At 45.4% G+C, this 20,491-nt stretch overlaps 1 protein-coding gene across 1 annotated transcript; it reads right to left on the reverse strand.

Annotated features, from left to right (window-relative positions):
• Positions 1-241: 241 nt before the first annotated feature.
• On the reverse strand, positions 242-6,842 carry RBP4 (retinol binding protein 4). Its single transcript, XM_040254542.1, has 6 exons — positions 6,591-6,842; positions 6,256-6,383; positions 6,024-6,160; positions 5,744-5,850; positions 2,111-2,323; positions 242-579 (listed from the first exon to the last, which is right to left on the reverse strand). The coding sequence occupies exons 2-6, from the start codon at positions 6,364-6,366 to the stop codon at positions 542-544; spliced, it is 606 nt and encodes a 201-aa protein (XP_040110476.1). The 5' UTR covers positions 6,367-6,383; positions 6,591-6,842; the 3' UTR covers positions 242-541.
• Between the last annotated feature and the right edge of the window lie 13,649 nt (positions 6,843-20,491).

Consider the following 20,491-nt stretch of genomic DNA (forward strand, 5'->3'; position numbering starts at 1 on the left):
CAGATTCACCTCTTTAGGCCTCAGTCATTAAGGCCGTACTGGGTTAATGGGGAAATCCCTTTTTCAGGAAGTTGAGAGAAGACATAGTCATTAATAAAGGAGATAGGTGCTAGAACAGGCCGAAGGTCAGAGCTGGAAGAGAAGAACCCCTCCCGTACATAAAAGCGCACCTACCCCACCACCAGCAGGACTTTTCACTCTTACGCAGACGTGGACACAAATAAAAACCCAAATCATTGGAAACGGGTAACTATACATATTTTAATAAGTCAAAGTCTGGAATCCTAAGCCTCAAATGATTCCTTAGAAAACTCCAGACAAGACATACATTTGAGTACAAGCAGATTCACTGATCCCCAGGTATGTTTTTTAAGTATACTGAAGGGTGTTTTTTGTTTACAGAGGGGAGGGGAGGGGTAGGAGGGGGAGGAGAGGGGTGGGAGGGGCAGGGAGGGGAGGTGAAGCAAACTAAACTCCTAAGAGTTCGAGGCTGAGTAAGGTTAATGGGAAGTTTCCTAATGAAAGGACACCTTCCATGTTGCTACAAAATGTTTCTTTCTGACTTGCCATCACAGTAACCTGAAATATAGAAAACAAAGCTATTAGTGACAGAAAGATGGGCCCAGTATTCAATATAGATAGTCAATATTAGGACAGCCTTAGGACTTGGCATTGTTCAAATGCCTCTTGTCAGGGGACAGCTAGATGTAGTTGTAATACATAAACACCTTCGAGGTTTTCTGAAACCTGATTTCTCTGGGGGCGATGGGGTACGGGCTGAGAGCACAGGATCTGCCGTATCAAGTAGTGTTCTTTTTGTCTTAAATTTGCCTCACTGCATTTCAAAGAGAAGAGGGTACCTCCTCCTGACTCAGGAAGTGAGGGCCAAATAGGCCTGACCGCGGCAATGTTCACTGTGCCCTCTGTCATATGTCACCACGTGGTAACACAGGGGCTCCAGAGTCACACAACAACCCTGGTTTGCATCCAGGTCAGTGATCTACTGAACATCTTGGGCAACTTTTGTAATTTTTTCTTAGCCTCTGTTTTCTCATCTGTAGAAGGTGGATCATGAGAAAACCTACTTCATAAGGTATATCCAGGATTAGGTGAGATGAGGCAGGCACAGGACTTGGTGGGGAGCCCGGCTGGAGTGAAATCCTTTGCCTGCCCTATATTTAGGCTACCCCCAGGTGAAGCATCAAAATCTTATTTATGTGTTTGGTCTGGGTTCATATCTGTTTGGTACAGTGTGGGTTAGCTAGTTAGATGACCAACAGAGAAGTTCAGTTTTGTTCTCTGTTTTCAGCATTACAATTTAGCATTACTTTATTTGGATTCTGAAATGCAGATTCCCATGGGAATGTCTATTCAAAATAAAATGTGCACTCTCCTCCGGAATGCTATTGGGTTTTAAAGCAAGATTAGCCAAGGGTGATACTCATAAAGAGATTCGATGGGGCTTCCCTGGTGGCTCAGGCCGTAAAGGATCATCCTGCAGTGCAAGAGACCTGGGTTCGATCCCTGGGTTGGGAAGATCCCCTGGAAAGGGAACAGCTACCCGCTCCGGTATTCTTGCCTGCAGAATCCCACGGACAGTGGAGCCTGGTAGGCACAGTCCGTGGCATTGCAAAGAGTCGGACGTCACTGAGCTACTAACCCTCTGGTCTGTTCTGGGAATCTCAAAAAACGTGAGAAAACCAGCTAGTCAACTGGTCTCTCTTTAAGTGTTTACCCCAATGGCCACATTCGATGCCCAGCTCTTTACTGGGGCCACTCAATCCCCAAACAATATTAATTTGGTCAGAATGGTTTTTTGGGCAGCACAGCCAGGAGCAAAACCATGTGACTACACAGTGGGCCTGAGGTAGCGGATAAAAAGGAAGACCGTCCCCTTTACTTAACTCGAAGGGCCAGGGTTTTGGATAAAAAGGTTTTTGCCCACTCCTTCTGCATCAGCCCCATGAAAAGGCCAGTGAAAGATCTGGTTATGAAGGATGGAGACTTGGACTCAGAGGGGCACCCAGGTTCCCCTGTTTTCTTCTGCATGCAGATGTAACTCATCTCAGGGCCTGCAGAACCACAAAGCCTGCTCCCACCCACCACTCACCGTTGTGAGGGATCAGCCGGTACTGCCTGGCCAGGCACAGCTCCTCCTGCCTCTGCCGCACGATTTTCTGCACTTCCGGTGAAAAGCCGCTGGGGTCTCGGGCAAACACGAAAGAGTAGCTGTCAGCGCAGGTGCCATCGAGGTTCAGGAGGCGGCAGGAGTACTGCACGGCATAGGTCTCGTAGTCCGTGTCAATGATCCAGTGGTCATCGTCTGCAGGGCAGAAAGCCACGGGGCCTCTGTATCTCCCTCAGACACTCAGATGCCAGGGAAACTTAGCGCTGGGCCCCAGAAACCAGCCACTTCCCCAAACTGGGTTCAGAAGTTAGGAAGCAGGAGACCACGGGGAGTTCTGACAGCAATTAGAAAACTGGGACCATGAGAGACGACCTTGGCCTTCACAGGAAAAAATCCTGGAGTTGGTGGCAGGGGCGGGAGGGACCACATTTGCTTTAATGACTGTTTCTTTCCCTGATGATAAACGTGATCGCATCTTTCATAAGAACAACCGAGAATGTGGACCCATCAAAACCACAGACTAGACCCGTCTACTGTTGTCTTTTCCATCTACTCTCTGACAGCATCTCGTGCCTCTGTGGCTGACGCTGATGGCCACCAACATGTGTGATCCGCAACACAAGCATGCGTCTTTTGCATTGATCTGTATCAGCCAGTTCCCGGTCCTCTCGCTACCCACACTGCCCTCCTGCCTCTCAGTCCACTGGGTGATCAGGTTCATGGCCTTTCTGGCTCCATCCTAATTCTGGCTCGGTGACCTGACGCACTTCTCTCTCCAGGTTGGCAAGAGGGTAGAATCTGCCTTAGGGGCACAAGAGGCCCACCTTTTGACATCAGGTATTCTTCCTTAGAGAACTGCTCAGAGCTCTCCTAACAGAGGCAGAGTTGAGCCCTTGAAGAATTTAGATTATATTCTTCCTAAGACTGGGATGTAAGCCATGCAGAGTAAGTGTAAACAAAGGTGGTAATAAGGTCAACAAAGGCAGGATGGGAAACCACGTTCATAAGAATGTAGGTGAGAGGTTTGCCATGGAGAAAAACAATGGGGATAACACCTTTGTTATCCAAACACCTCACATTTGGTAAAACATGTCACATCTCTACTTAACATTCTTGTTGATATATAACCATGACCAGGATTTTCTGAGCACTTAGTGTCAGTCAGTTACAGGGTGGACACTTGCCGTGCTTTCTCAATTATTTTTCTTTTTTCTTTTAGTTCTACCAGTTTATTGCTACCAACCCGTCACCCTCCACCCTCGTGCACACATGCTCAGTCATGTGACCCCATGGACTGCAGCCCGCCAGGCGCCTCTGTCCATGGACTTTTCCAGGCAAGAATACTGGAGTGGGTTGCCATTTCCTTCTCCATCTCAATTATTTTTCACGGCGACTGAAAGTGCACGCTATCATCCTCATTTTCCAGATAAGAAAACTGAGGCACAGAGAAACTAAATAATTCACCCAGGATCACAAAGAACAGGACAGACTTGAGCTCCGATCTGACTCTGGAGCCCCCACGCCTAACCTCTACAGCACACTGTCTCCAGGCATTACGTAAACTGGGGGCCACAGGGGGTAAGAAACAGGAGATGCAAAGCCTCTGTCTTCATTCCACAGCCAGGTCACGAAGCAAGTGGTAACCTCCGCTCTATTTCCTGTCCTGTGCTGGAGGAACGCAGAGGAACGCTCAGCTCCCAGCACTGAGGGTGTAAGGGAGATCTCTAATGCTTGCCTAAGTCACCTCTGGGTGTGCCTCTTGGCTCTGAGAACCCCAGGAGTCCCTGCCAAGGAGGGGCTCAGCCTGAGACCAGGCCTCGCAGGAGAGCTGCATCAGAGTGGGTGGTGACCCCTCTTTTCAGCTCACTGCAGGCCCTCCACGAGGAGGACTGAGCCACTCCTGAACCCCCCAGACTTTCCCAAAGGGTGGGTGTCAGAGGCTGGAGTGGGAAAGGCCAGACATATGACCACTCAGGGGTGGCCATGTTCATCTGTTTGAGAAGATGCAGATTCTAAAAATTACTAATCTTGTGCCCCCTGCTATCGATTTTTATAATCCATTATCAGAAGTTTATTTTTTATCCTAAATAGATCACCTTAGGAAGTTTTGCTGAGTTATTTGAAAAAACTTTTATTATCTCTAAGGATAAAAGCTTTTCCCCTTATTGAATAGTAAGTCCTTTTATATAGTGTACATCAATACCGAATGAGCAATTTGATAAAAGATAAAATTTCATCTAACACAACTGTAGAGGAAGTCGAGGAGTGCATGCCCTGAATACCTGGGCTACGTGAAAGGACACTTTGCCCTGGCTCACCAAGCTAAGCGTCCCCCTGAACAGGCCCCTGGGGCCTATTTCCCAGAAGAGCTCCAACAATATTTTGTAAAATTGTAAAAGTTGATTGTATTAGGTCCCTGCTGTTCAGGACCACCTAATTTTGACCTGGGAGCTGGAACCCCTGGCTTCTGACACTGTCTCTCACAAACTTGTTTGCATGACCTTGGACAAAGCACTATCTTTTCCCCTCTCCCCACCTCTTTTTTTTTTGGCCATGAGGCATGTGAGATTTTAGTTCCTGGGCCAGGGATCAAATCTTCAGCCCCTGCAGTGAAAGTGAGGAGTTTTAACCACTGGATCACCAGGGAAGTCCTATCGCTGCATTCTCTTGACTTCAGTTTATTCATCTGCATACTGAACCCCCTTCAGAGTGGTAACTCTCCATCTTTAAGATTCTATGAAGGAACTTCTCTGGTGTCCTCAGGGGGATTAAACAAATTAAACCCTCAGGTTTAATCCCTGCTAGGTGATCTAAGATCTCGTGTGCCATACAGCAAGGTCAAAAAAAAAAAAAAAAAAAGTGAGATTCCATGATATGCCCCTCTGGCCTGCATTATTCTCTAGGTACCAAGTAGACTCCAGATTTGAAGCTTAGGAGAAATGAGGAAAAAGTAGAAAGAGCATGTAAATGCATGTTCCCATAAATTTGTATCAGGTTAAATTTTAGGATGCTTTTCTGAGAGTCCTTAACACTCTGCTCCCATATGAGTTTCAGGGCTTGGGAGAAAGGGAAGAGGTCACTGTCACCCAGAACACTGTGCCTGGCTCAGACTCTCAGCACCCAGCATGGGCAGGTAGGGCACCTGGGAGTGAGCCAACCCTGTGTCCTTTGATGAGAGTCTCTGAGCCTCTGCTGGGGCGCCTAGCAGTCAAGCAGTTTCAAGGATTCAGCCCAAAGAAATGGAGGGAATGCAGCAGCCGCAGCACCAGGCTGAGCGCTGGTGTGAGCTGGGTCTTGAGGAGGAGGGAGGTCCAAGCAAGGGGAAGGCCACACACGCTGGTGCTGGCAGGATGGGTAACCGGCAGGAGGTGGTCAGGTGACAAACCCAAGGTCCTTTTGAGCTTGGGCCAGGTTTCTGAGCTGGGAGAGGGGATGGGAGGTGGTAAAGGGGCCTAGCTACTTCCAGTCTCACCCCTCCAGCCTCCAGCCGTGCTGAGAGTTCTGGCTACTTACAGACCATTTTTCCCTAAGGGGCACCTGGAGAAGAAACCCAGCCAATTGGCTATGTATGTCTTCGACCCCCCTCGAGACAGTCTTACTGAACTGACTACTCACTTCCTTTCTGGAGAAAGGACGCTACGCCCCAGTACTTCATCTTGAACTTGGCAGGGTCCTCAGTGTCTGTGAAGGTGCCCACCATGTCTGCACACACGTCCCAGTTACTGCAAAAGCCAAGGGGATTCTGAGCCAGGCCGTGCAAAGGGCTTCCTCCCTCCTTGCCACCCCGGGCGCTCCCTTCCCGCCCCAGTCAGGGTTTGGCGCTCAGCCTGGGGACCCTGCCGCGCAAAGAGCGCAGCCCCCGCCCTCCCCCACCCCCGCCCCAGAGGGCACTGACTTTAAGAGACGGACTCGGCCCTTGGCCGTGGCGCTCATGTGGCCGTTCTCGTCCACGGAGAACTCGGCGACGATGTTGTCTTGCAGAAAGAGGCCCTCGGGGTCCTTCTTGGCCATGGCGTACCAGGTGCCGGCGAACTGGGGAAGAGAGGAGAGCCGGGTTTGGTGTCCGGGAGCGCCTGGCCGGCCTCTGGGAAAGGGGAACGCGGGGCACCCGGGACACCGGTACCTACGCGAGCCTTGTCGAAGTTCTCCTTGACTCGGAAGCTGCTCACCCGGCAGTCGCGCTCCGCCCGGGCGCTGCCCAGCGCCGCCAGTAGCACCAGCGCCCACACCCACTCCATCTCGCTCGGGAGTCCGCCTGCGGGGACCGCGCGCCGTGAGCGCCCGGCGGCTGGACCACTCGGCCCTCCACCACCGGTCCCCAGGCTCCATGTTGCCCGCGAGGGGCCCTCCTCCCGCCAGCCCCCCGGCTTCCCATCCCGCCCGCCCCCAGACCCTCATCACACCCATCCCGGGCCCCCATCCCTCCCGCGCCGGCCCCCCATCCCGCCGGGCCGCCGCTCACTGTCGGGAGCTGCGCGCAAGCCTGGCCGCGGGTCCGAGCGCGCGTGGAGCCAGCGAGGCGAGCGCGCCTCGGGGGCCGCCGGGCGGCTTTATAGCTCCGGGGGGAGGGGGTCGCGCTTTCGTAACGGCGCGGGGTGAAAGACCGAGGGGGAGGCGCCGGGGCCGCCGGGCCAGCACTTGCATAACGCGCCCTGACTCACCGCCGCCCGGGCGCAGGGAGGGCGCCTTGGGGCGAGAGCCTCCCCTCCAGCGCCGCCCGGGGCTGGAGCAGCTGCCGCGCGGGGTGGCCTCGGCGGAGCCTCGGGCGGCGGCGAGCCGCGGGCACCAGCCCTGGCCCAGTTACCCGGCGCCCGTGCCAGCGGCCGCCAGCTGCGGCCTGGGGTGGCCTCGGGGCCCTGTTGCTCTGGCTGGAGGCTCGGGTAGGTCTGGCGGGAAGGCCAGACCGTGGCCTCCCAGAACGAGGGACATCTGCGATGCTGCCCGGGTGCGTTAGTGCTCGGGCCTGACCGTGCCAAAGTGGCCCCTCGGTCCTCTGAGGACTAGTTGTGCAGGAGTTTGAGACTGTTTCCGCCGCATAGTTTTTCATTATATAAAGGATGTCTTTTACTCTCTTTCAGTGGAGTTGTGGTGCCCTTGGTTCAATATTTGTTCTTTAGTTTCAACATCTTTAGAAGTATTAAAACCCTCCCTGTTAAATATTCTCCAGAAACGCAACCCTGGTCAGGACAGGAAATATTTTAGCAACCTCGGTGGTCGCCTACTTAGTCTGTGGCACTCCGCTCAAACCAGTTTGAAACACACCTACCAATTGTTTATGCTGCAATTTGATTTCAAAGCCATAGTGGCATCTTGTTTTGTTTCCAAACCAGCTAAGGTGAATTGACTGTGAGCGGAGCAGAAGGGGAGGGGAACAAACGTCTGTGACGTCAATGGTCAATTAAGTCGAAATGCTGTGACTGGTTGTGTGATTTTGCCCAGTGGCACAATTCAGGGCCATGTTTTTCTCTTTCCATTCAGAGTTAGAGCTCCTCTAATCTGATCCAAGCAGTCGGAAGCAGCAGCTTTGGACTGACTGAGAATTAGGGATAGGGCAAAGAGGTATCACCTTTTAGTAAGATTCCTTCCATCAGTTGTGTCCCAAATTGGAAAAGACCAAGATGAATTTGATCCATTTTAAATCTAGACAGTGTTTTAAAAAGCAGAGACATTACTTTGCCAGCAAAGGCCTGTGTAGTCAAAGCTTTGGTTTTTCCAGTAGTCATGTATGGATGAGAGAGCTGAACCGTAAAGAATGCTGAGCACTGAAGACTTAATGATTTTGAACTGTGGTGCTGGGGAAGACTTGAAAGTCCCTTGGACTGCAAGGAGATCAAATCAGTCAATCATAAATATTCATTGAAACCTGAATATTCATTGAAAGGACTAATGCTGAAGCTGTAATACTTTGTCTACTGCCAGACCTGAAATAAGAGAGGGTGGAGGTGCAGGAGGGTGGCAGCCAAACAGAGAAATAAAGAGCTGATGGTCTTTACAGGGCACTGGGATTACTTCTGAGCCTCCTGGAAAAAAAATATCTGTGGCTCCTCCTGCCACCTTCCTGTGACCCCTTGGGCCTCTCCCTGCCTGATGGTCTGCTTTCACTTTCCACCTTCCCCTCCACTCCTGTTCTACATTTGAGTCTGGAGGTGTCTCTGGAAGTGCCAACCTTGATGCAATTAACTCCTTACTGCCTCCTTTCTGCTAAGAAAGCCCCATTTCAGGCCTACCAGCTAACTAGGAGCTCTTTGGTGAGGTCAGTTTTATCACAGGATGTCTAATCCCAAACAGAATTGCGCCTGGTTCAAAATTGGGAAATGAGTATGTCAAGGCTGTGTATTGTCACCCTTCAGTTCAGTCGCTCAGTCGTGTCCGACTCTCTGAGACCCCATGAATCACAGCACGCCAGGCCTCCCTGTCCATCACCATCTCCCGGAGTTCACTCAGACTGACGTCCATCGAGTCCGTGATGCCGTCCAGCCATCTCATCCTCTGTCGGCCCCTTCTCCTCCTGCCCCCAATCCCTCCCAGCATCAGAGTCTTTTCCAATGAGTCAACTCTTTGCATGAGGTGGCCAAAGTACTGGAGCTTCAGCTTTAGCATCATTCCTTCCAAGGAAATCCCAGGGTTGATCTCCTTCAGAATGGACTGGTTGGATCTCCTTGCAGTCCAAGGGACTCTCAAGAGTCTTCTCCAACACCACAGTTCAAAAGCATCAATTCTTCGGCACTCAGCCTTCTTCACAGTCCAACTCTCACATCCATACATGACCACAGGAAAAACCATAGCCTTGACTAGATAGACCCACCTCCCTTAAGGGGTAATAATAATAATTCTAATGCAAATCAACTCAAAATTCTCCAATTCTAACCAGAAATTTTAGCCACAAATATTCAACTCAGTTTGTTTCTTTGTTTGCTAGTAATGCACTCATCTCCCCTATACATTTTAAGACACATTTCATCTACTTGGTGTCACTCCCATCCTTAAATCTGTGTGTCCATTTTCGCAGCAGAGTTCAGCTGAGCCAGAGCACAATGGGCTTCAAGAGATATTGTTAGCACATTGATCTGGGTGTAGATTTGACCCTGGGTCCAAAACAGTGAAAGCAATGGCTGTGGAGGCACCTAGGGTAGAACAGAGAAGCCTGAAACTCATTAAAGGAAGGCCATTGAAAAAATGGGGGATTGGGAGTGGACTTAAAGTAGAGCAGGTAATATTGAGGGCTCCTAAGAAACTCTAAAATATTAGATACAGAGAAGCATGTTTATGAGGGGACAGGAGTTTAGCAGCTATGCAACATCCCTAGATGCCCTTCTCTGCCTCTTTTATTCATAGGAGTCTTCAGAAAAAGGACTTGGATAAATGGAGAGGGAAAAGGCCAAGTATCTAACCATGTAGGGTACAAGTGTTCATTATTAAAAGCTGATGAACACCAGAGTGAAATATACCTTTTTAGAAGCAAATAGTGAAATGTGAAGACATGGGTTTGAGCACCAACCCTATAAATTTAGTAGCTCAGAATGCAAAGAGATTCACTAAACAACACAGTTTCCTCAAGTGGTTAAATGAGCGACCATCACTGACTTCACCGAGCAGTCTAAGAACACGTCCTTCTGGAGGCTTTCACCAGTCCTTTCCATGCATGTGCCTCCCTTTTCCATCTGAAATCAGAGACATACAGATATTCCTTCCCAACTACTTTTATTAGCAAGGACTGAGATGATCTAAGCTGGCTCAGTGGTAAAGAATCCACCTGTCAATGCAGGAGATACCAGAGACAAGAGTTTGATCCTTGGGTCAGGGAGATCCCCTGGAGGAGGAAATGACAACCCACTCTGTATTCTTGGCTGGAAAACCCCATGGATAGAGGAGCCTGGTGGGCTATAGTCCTTGGGATTGCAAAGAGTTGGATATGACTGAGCATGCATCCCATTCTTCCCTTGCATCCTATCTCTTGCCACTGGCTAACCCAACTGGAAGGCAGAGGACAAAGTGGTCCCCTGGTGTAATACATGTAGGCCTGTCAGGACAAAAGGTAACATGAAGAATGGACCCAAAGCTCAAAGAGAAGATTTTCTAGTAGCTTGCTGTTCTGGGTTGACTTGTGTCCTCCCAAGAGACATGTTGAAGTCTGAATCTCCCAGTATCTCAGAATGTGACCTTATAAGGAAATGCAGTATTTATAGAAACAGTCAAGTTAAAATAAGGTCATTACGGTAGGCCTTAATCCAGTATGACTGGTGTCCTTATAAAAAGTGGAAGTCTGGACACAGAGACAGATACTCACATGTGGAGACACACAGGAAGAAGACAGTGATAGGACTGGAGTGATGCGTCTATAAAACAAGGACGGAAATTGCCAGGAGGTAAATGGGGCAAGAAAGGCTTCTACGCCAGGGCCCGCAGAGAGCATGATACATCATGAGAAATGGACTGGATGAAGCACAAGCTGGAATCAAGATTGCCAGGAGAAATACCAATAACCTCAGATATGCAGATGACACCACCCTTCTGGCGGAAAGCAAAGAGGAACTAAAAAGGTGAAAGAAAGAGTGAAAAAGCTGGCTTAAAATTCAACATTCAAAAAATTAACATCACAACATCCGATCCCATCACTTCATGGCAAATAGATGGGGAAACAATGGAAACAGTGACAGACTTAATTTTTCCTGGGCTCCAAAATCACTGTAGACAGTGACTGCAGCCATGAAATTACAAGATGCTTGCTCCTTGGAAGAAAAGCTATGACAAATCTAGACAGTGTTTTAAAAAGCAGAGACATTACTTTGTCAGCAAAGGCTTGTGTAGTCAAAGTTTTGATTTTTCCAGTAGTCATGTATGGATGAGAGAGCTGAACCGTAAAGAATGCTGAGCACTGAAGACTTAATGATTTTGAACTGTGGTGCTGGGGAAGACTTGAAAGTCCCTTGGACTGCAAGGAGATCAAATCAGTCAATCATAAAGGAAATCAACCCTGAATATTCATTGAAAGGACTGATGCTGAAGCTGTAATACTTTGTCTACCTGATGCAAAGAGCGACTCATTGGAAAAGATCTTAATGCTGAGAACCGTAGAAAGCAGGAGGAGGAGGGCACAACAGAGGACGAGATGGTTGGATGGCATCACTGACTCAGTGGACATGAGTTTCAGCAAGCTCTGGGAGATGGTGAAGGACAGGAACACCTGGTGTGCTGCAGTCCATGAGGCTGCAAAGGGTCGGACATGACTGAGCAACTGGACGACAACAACCTAATCCCAAACAGCTCCAATAAGGTCTGCTTCAGAGCCTCTCCTGCAGGGCCACTGTGTGTGGCCATACCTGTAGTCATTACCTACGATCCCTATTAATAGGTAGGGCCCCTTTCTATCTCCTGTCCAATGTGTGCTTCCCCTCCTTGACATTCCAACACAGGGGTCCATCCACCTCTCCTCCAGTACTTCCAGTGCTGGAGAGCTCCTGGCTGAGCCCAATTGCCTTTGGACTGTTATGACTGCCAGAAAAGTTCTCCTAATACTCCCAGCCCTTGACAACTGTTTCTCCCAGAATGAGTCTTGTGATGCCTGCTTATGCTGTATGAAAAATAAATATAGGGGATTTCAATGCATTTTTACGGGGATTGTTTTTGCAGCAATATGTTTTAATGTATTTGTTTGATGCTTAAAAGTTGATACAACTGTTCTTCCTCCCCCACCTCTCTCTCTTTTAATGATATATCGTAACTCTCGGTGTCCCAGATACCAGCAAAGAAAAACAGTTTATTTTGGCATTCTGTCTTGAATTTCTTCATGATTACAAACATGTGAGTAGAGGTCAAGTGGTGTTTTTAACTTTGGTTCTTTGAAAGCTATCCTCATAAAATATATTTTTTTCAAATATGCATATATGTGTGTATAATATCCACAGGAAAACTGTTCACAGTGATTACCTGTGTGATAGGATTAAGGATATTTGAGAGTTTATTGTTGATTTCTACCTTTTAAAAATTTTTTTCTAAATTTTCTTACAGTGAAAATATTTAATCAAATACTCTTTCTGCAGATTTTTTTCTTCTAGAAGTAAAATTATGGTCTAAATTACATCTTGTGGACTGTATATAATATACACAAAAGTTCATTTCCTTGTCTACATCATGGAGAGACAGATCATATTTCCCTCACCTTGTTATGCGTCTCACCCCCAACTTTTCCACAGGATTTATCAAGAGACTTACACAGAGTAGATGCTTGATCAGTAAATATTGACTTAATTTTTTTACTGAAATCAGTCACTTTAAGTAAGCTTTATAAAATATTTATTTGAAAAGACCCAGTCAGAGGTCAGTCTTTCTAAAAAATAATTTCCCGTATTTATTAATTGTTGCAGGGAGGGCTAGCTGTCCTTTCACCAAAAAAGTTTTCACTCCCCTTCCATGGGGGCTAGAGTTGTTGCAAAGAGGCCACCCTGCCAGAAGACAATCTCCCTACCCCGCCACCGCCCAACTTCCTACAGTTCTATAAGGCCACATGCCTATGTTCTGGTCAATGGAATGTAGATGAAAGTGCTGTGAGTCATTCCCAGATGGGGCTTTTAAAAGCTGCCTATCTAGTAGTTAGTCTTTGCTGTCTTCCCTCATCTGCAGGCTGGTGAAGCCTCTCAGCCTGAGGACCCCACCCATGATTAACTTCATATGAATGAGAAATAAACTTCCATTTGATTAAGCGGCTGAGATTGGGAGTTACTGTAACAGGAGCTGGTGTTACCTTAACCAATACAGCAGCAAGTCATTAACTCCTAGGAAATACTGAAAATGTTTTGCTGCAGTTAAAAAAAAGGATGAATGTGAGAAATTTGTGTCCTTAGCCTCATAAGAATTAAGCATGTCCAACCAGCTCCATTTTGTGAAAACTGATGTTTATATCCATATCTTGACAGAGAAGCCAAGAGAAGTTATAAACAAGGAAGTTGGGTAGCATTTAAAAGATGCCAAAATAATTGGTGGGAAAATGGAAAGATTAGCCAATGTTTTTAGGTACAAAGAGTCAAACTAAATTTTTTTAATGAGGACTTTTCCCAGTGGTTACAAAGCCATCAGTCAGTTTCATCAATTTGGTTGAAAGTAACATGGATTCCTGGAGAAGGCAATGGCACCCCACTCCAGTACTCTTGCCTGGAAAATCCCATGGACGGAGGAGCCTGGTGGGCTGCCGTCCATGGGGTCACAAAGAGTTGGACACCACTGAGCGACCTCACTTTGACTTTTCACTTTCATGCATTGGAGAAGGAAATGGCAACCCACTCCAGTATTCTTGCCTGGAGAATCCCACAGATGGGGGAGCCTGGTGGGCTGCCGTCTATGGGGTCACACAGAGTCGGACACGACTGAAGCAACTTAGCAGCAGCAGCAGCAACATGAATTCCACCATATAAATTATCTGTGAGATACCTGGCATACCCATCAGTTAGGTGCAGGCAGAAACTGTCAGGAGAGCAAATGTGCCAGGTGAGAGGGACCTCTGCAGGTTTACTACTGGGATGTGCCTGAGGTCACTGCTATTAGGGGGTGTCTTTGAGTGATGAATAATGGCAGGAGCAGAGAATTTGGCTAAAGTGGAGCTGAAGAGTGGGTCCAGTATAATGATTCAAAATGCACTTGGTTAATCCAGCATATTATTGTTAGTTTTGTGACAGTGCTTCAACATTATATGAATGTTATTAATATTTTGGCTGTTAAATAAGCATTACCTCCTGCAGAAATAGTTAAGTGTAGTGGAAAATTTTAGCAATGATGCAATTAAATATTGCATGTGTTCATGAATGTAGTATACTATTGAAAAATGTAAATTTGTTAAGTGGAATTTTCATTTAATTCTTATATTAGTGTTTAACATTTTATGATATAGGCCTAGATTTTAAATTCCTTAAAGAAAAAGTCCTGTGTATTCCCCTATAGCAGCTATGGTACACTTCATGGGTGCATTTTAAAATTCATTCTTATTTGAATTCTTAGTTTGGGGTAGGTCACTGTCACTAGCTATGTGATCTTGACCAACTTAATTTCTTTATGCTTCAATTTGTCACCTGTACAATATTATTATAATAGTATCCTCTTCATAAGATTATTGTTGGGAAGATATCCTCTTCATAAGGTTATTCTCTTCATAAGGTTATTGTTATCCTCTTCATAAGATTGTTGTTAGAATGAAATGAGATATGTATATAAGGGTCTTAGAAAGGTATCTGGTATAGATCATATATTATAGTATTAGTTATTTTTATGGTCACTTTCTTCTTGTTACCTGTAGCTTATCTTTCTAAAAATATTCTGTGTAAATGGAATAGAGTTTCCATACCAACCTAGTCAATGTGTCTGAGATGCTTTATCTAAACACATAATTGTCAATGTCTGTACCATCTCAGATATTGGCCTTTTTCTCCTCATTCTTCCCACCAGTTAATGTTCTATTTTTTTTTAACTTACATTTTAAACAAACTGGAAATAGTGACATAAATGGTGAAGTTTAACAAAATCAACAATTACTTTGTATCATTAAAATTTTTTTCTAAGTGCTGTGCTTGGTCATTTAAAAATATTACATTTTCCTAACTTTTATTTTTTTGGTGCCTAGGACAGATACTCAAAAGTCTTATCATCACAGGCCAGGGACTCTACAAGGACCAGCCCCAGAAAGAGAGCAGCAGGAACAACAGGGTTCAGCCGAGGACGTGGGAGGAGGAGGAGGCTATTTGTGTGTCTACCAGAAGATCAGCTTCCAATATTTCCTTAAAAGAAACTTTGTCTTTATCAAATGTCATCCACTGCTCAAAGTAGTCAGCAGGAATCCTTCTTCCTCACTGCCTTTTCTAACTAACCCATTCCCTCATCCTGTCAGTTGTTGCCTGAAATTGTCTCACATTTGTCCCTCCCTTCTTTCCCAAGCACCCTCACCTGTAGCCTGTGAGAACAGCCTTAAAAGCTTTGTTTATGAATGAATGAATTTCTTGAATATTATTGTAGATACGTTAGAAAAATTGGGTAGGCAAAGAGAAGAAAAAAATTATTATATTGAATTCCACCACTTTGGAATAATCACTGTTAACATTTCTTATGTACACCTTGATATATTTTTATGTGTATGTGGAATCATACTGCAATAGGATCTTGCAATTTATTGCACATCATAAATATCTGTCCATATCAGTAAACAGAGCTTTACAATAGGATTACTCATTAATGTATGGTTTCTTATTTTGTGACTATAATGCCATTTATTTACTCAACCTCATATTACTGAATATACAGGCTATTTCTAATCCTTTCCTTTTATAATTGTGCTTTTGGTGAATGCCCCTATAACTACATTAATCATATACCTCCTTAATTACTATTGTAAGATAAATTCATAAAAGCTGAATTGCAGGGTCAAAGCTTGTACACATTTTTAGGATACTTGATAATGAACCAAATGCAATATAGCTTCTTAATCTGTATCCTAATGTCCAGTATTTTTTTTCTACAATTCACCTTTTTCAGTTCAGTTCAGTCGCTCAGTCGTGTCTGACTCTTTGCAACCCCATGGACTGCAGCATGCCAGGCTTCCCTGTCCATCATAAACTCCCGGAGCTTACTCAAACTCATGTCCATCAAGTCAGTGATGCCATCCAACCATTTCATCCTCTGTCGTCCACTTCTCCTCCCACCTTCAATCTTTCTCAGCATTGGAGTCTTTTCCAGTGAGTCAGTTCTTGGCATCAGGTGGCCAAAGTTTTGAAGTTTCAGCTTCAGCATCAGTCCTTCCAATGAATATTCAGGACTGATTTCCTTTAGGATGGACTGGTTGGATCTCCTTGCAGTCCAAGGGACTCTCAAGAGTCTTCTCCAATACCACAGTTCAAAAGCATCAATTCTTTGGAGCTCAGCTTTCTTTATAGTCCAACTCTCATATCCATATGTGACTACTGGAAAAACCATAGCCTTGACTAGATGGACCTTTGTTGGCAAAGTAATGTCTCTGATATTTAATATGCTGTCTAGGTTTGTCGTAGCTTTTCTTCCAAGGAGCAAGCATCTTGTACTTTCATGGCTGTAGTCACCATCTGCAGTGATTTTGGAGCCCCCCAAAATAAAGTCTGTCACTGTTTCCATTGTTTCCCCATCTATTTGCCATGAAGTGATGGGACCAGATGCCACGATCTTAGTTTTCTGAATGTTGAGTTTTAAGCCAACTTTTTTACTCTCATCAAAAGGCTCTTTAGTTCTTCACTTTCTACCATAAGGGTGATGTCATCTGCATATCTGAGGTTATTGGTATTTCTCCCAGCAATCCTGATTCCAGCTTGTGCTTCATCCAGCCTGGCATTTCTCATGATGTACTCTGCATATAAGTTAAATAAGCAGGGTGACAATATACAGCCTTGACGTACCCCTTTCCCTAGTTGGAACTGATCTATTGTTCCACGTCCAGTTCTAACTGTTGCTTCTTGACCTGCATACAGATTTCTTAGGAGGCAGGTCAGGTGTCTGGTATTCCCATCTCTTCAAGAATTTTCCACAGTTTGTTGTGATCCGCATAGTCAAAGGCTTTGGCATAGTCAATAAAGCAGAAGTAGATTTTTTCTGAAACTCTCTTGCATTTTCGATAATCCAACAGATGTTGGCAATTTGATCTCTGGTTCCTCTGCCTTTTCTAAATCTAGCTTGAACATCTGGCAGTTCATGGTTCACGTATTATTGAAGCCTGGCTTGAAGAATTTTGAGCATTACTTTACTAGTGTGTGAGATGAGTGCAATTGTGCAGTAGTTTGAACATTTTTGGCATTGCCTTTCTTAATGATTGGAATGAAAACTGACCTTTTCCAGTCCTGTGACCACTGCTGAGTTTTCCAGATTTGCTGGTATATTGAGTGCAGCACTTTCACAGCATCATCTTTTAGGATTTGAAAGAGGTCAACTGGAATTCCATCACTTCCACTAGCTTTGTTTGTAGTGATGCTTCATAAGGCCCACTTCACTTCACATTCCAGGATGTCTGGCTCTAGGTGAGTGATCACACCATCGTGGTTATCTGGGTCATGAATATCTGGGTCAAGAACTTTTTTCTATAGTTCTTCTGTATATTCTTGCCACCTCTTCTTAATATCTTCTGCTTCTGTTAGGTCCATACCATTTCTGTTCTTTATTGTGCCCATCTTTGCATGAAATGTTCCCTTGGTATGTCTAATTTTCTTGAAGAAACCTTGTAGAGATGAACCTTAATGTCATTTCTTACCGCTAAGAGTTTCTGGATTCAGAATCCCCAGATAGACTAGACTTTGAGGCCCCAGTAGTCTGGGCCTGCCCATACCTTTCTCGTTCCCCTCTCATTAGTCCCCCTGTTACTCTACCTCCATGCTATTGCTTCTGCCATTACCGCCACCTGGCTCACACTTGGATTTCTTCTCTATTTCCATCTACTCTAAATATGATTCCATATCCATATCACATAAAGTCTCATAGTCATATGTAAGTACTTCACTTCTGGCTTTTAATTCGATTATGCTCTGTGCCTCATGACTTTCTTAAAAAATTTATTTCGTTGCACCAGGTCTTAGGTGGGGCACAAGGCATCTTCGTTGCGGCATACGGAATCCTTGTTGTGGCATGCAGAATCTTTTTTAGTTGTGGTATGTGGGGTCTAGTTTCCTGACCAGGGGTCGAACCTGGGCCCCCTGCACCAGCAGCCACTGGACCACCAGGTAAGTCCCACGTCATAACTTTTTATGTTCTAGTCTTATCTACTTTACTGCACCACAGGTTCTTGTAAAGCTGGAACCAAAGCTTATCTATCCCCTATATTCCCTGAAGTAGAATTGCAACAGGATTGATTCAGTTATGCCATGGTCATGAACAACATTCACGTCTCAAAGGCTGAACACAGCAAAGATTTATTTCTCACTTACACTACATGTCCATCTCAGGTCAGCAGGGGGCTCTGTTCCATGACATCCTCACTGGGATCCAGGAGGCCCCTCCAGCTGGAACTGGGAGGGAGCAGGGAGAAGCGGGGAGCTCCCGGGCCTCACTGTGGCAAGTGATTGTTCCTGCCTGGAGGAGAAGTTTAAGCTCACAACCCATAGGCCAAAATTAGTCACAGGGCCCTTCTGGGGGCGGAGGGCAGAGAAGAACAATCTTCCCATACAACTAGCAGGGGAGGAGAATCAGAAAAAGAGGAACATGGAGTCTCTACCACAGGAGCTTATAATGGGCCACCAATAGACATGTGTTGGAAGAACCTAGATGCAGTCATCAAAACATAAGAATGCTGACTGTGATAGAATATGCTTCATTTTAAATTCACTTTCATTTTTTACAAGTAGAGGAATGTAAACATATAAGAGCATTTTGTTTTTCCCATACACGGATTTATGCCTCTGAAGTATAAATCCGTGTATGGGATATAGATGTGTGTTTTCTCTCTGTGTGCATATAAAGAGGGAAGGATGGCATCAGGGAATTGTGAACACACACGTGCTTTCGAGAGAAGTAGGAGCTGCACAGTCATCTCATGGACCAACCAGGGAGAAAGAGTGCCCTCAACTGTGTTAGAGGAAGATGGATGACAGTCCCACTGGAGGCACTCAGCTGACTCAACTCCTTTCTCTTAGGAAAGAAACTTCTGCATTCTTCTCTTTTTTAAAAAGTATATATATATATGTTACAAACTTTTTTTGGGCCTCACTGTGTAGCATGCGGAATCTTAGTTCCCCAACTAGGGATTGAATCCATGCTCCCTGCATTAGGAGCTCAGTCTTAACCTTTGGACCACCAGGGGATTCCCCTGTGTTACGCTAATTATAATGAGATGCTAATAGGATATTATGAAATAAATAATATTCTTAGGAGGACCATCCTGAGACTGGATGTCCTGAGACTTGGGCCTGATGGAGGGAGATGCAAGAAAGTGCTTGACAAGACCCTTTGAGGGAGCAAGTGGCCTCAACCATAGGAAGTGACATGGCTCAACAAATGCCAGTGTGGATTCTGTTCCCCTGGGAAAACCATGTTCCCATCCACAGTCTCTCAGTTCATGACCTAGAAACTGCAGCCTCGGTGAATCTCTTCTTCTTTTCTATCTTTCTACCATTTTCACCCTAGCAAGCTAAGATTTAAGTCTAGAAAAATAAATGAAACCCATAGCTGTGCTGTTTTTGAAGTGGATTTAAAAGTGGGTGTAACTAACTTTTAGAGTCACTGTAACTCTTAGATGTTTTCATTCAAGAGAATTCACCATATAAAGTTTGTAGTGTTATTGAAATGCTTAAAAGACCTTTGACTAAATTTGAAGTAAGCCTGTAGGTAGCCAAGGAAACTGGTTCATGAAGTGTGTAGTTCAGCTTATTAGTTGCATAATAGTGTTTAAATATTTGGGAAAATGTGCTTAATCAATGTAAAAGCTTAGTAACTTGAACATTAAACAAAAGTAAGTAGTGGTTAAGTGTTTTTCCTATGCCAAAAGGCCCTGAGGTGTGAAAGATCCTAGCAACAGACAAGACATGTATTATCTAGTAGATTTAACTGACTGTACCTTGGAGCAAAAAGGCATGAGATCTGGTTATTACTATTGAAAACAAAATCCAAACTAATATGCTTAGCAGGAAAACCCAGTTGGCAGCTGCAGGGGTTGCCTTTTATGATCGTGTCTTTTGACAAGGATTATTGTATTAATATAAGTTGTGGCTTGATCAGGCTTAAATTGTGGGCAAATATTTTTCCGTGTTCAGTTCTCTAGAATAAGCCCAAGGTCTGTTCCCGTAAACCATTTCTGAGGTCAGGTTTTTAAATGAGGGGAACGGAGAGGTGAGGAGTTTAGAAAAAGAGTAGGCCAAGCAAGCTGGCCGCTTACAGGACTTTTAAGGAAAGGAAAGGTTAATATTTGATTTTAGTCGTGTCTGACTCTGCGATCCCGTGGACTGTAGCCCACCAGGCTCCTCCATCCATGGGATTCTCCAGGCAAGAATACTGGAGTGGGTTGCCATTTCCTTCTCCAGGATGCTAAACTCTTTGATCTCCCCTAAATGTTCCTTGACGTTGCCATATAAACAAACAGACATTTCTGAGGTCTAAACAGTTTCATTTCATAGAGCTATCGTGAAAGAACAAGTATTGTCAATGCCTATGTAATATAATTAAAGGATATCCCCCATTCTTCTTATTGCCTACAGCCACCAAGGTTCAGCTATTTTTCTGGAATAGTCAGTTTGACTTGTCACTTGGCTGGCTGATCTAAGATGCTCTGCAGATTCTCTGAGGACTTATGAGCTAATAATGCTTAGGGATTTCGTGTCCTGAAGAACTCTTTAATCTCATGCTTCCTGAATCCCACTCTAAGCCAGGGCCTTCTGTCAC

This window comes from Oryx dammah, unplaced genomic scaffold (genome assembly GCF_014754425.2).
Source record: "Oryx dammah isolate SB20612 unplaced genomic scaffold, SCBI_Odam_1.1 HiC_scaffold_14, whole genome shotgun sequence".
Taxonomy (NCBI): domain Eukaryota; kingdom Metazoa; phylum Chordata; class Mammalia; order Artiodactyla; family Bovidae; genus Oryx; species Oryx dammah.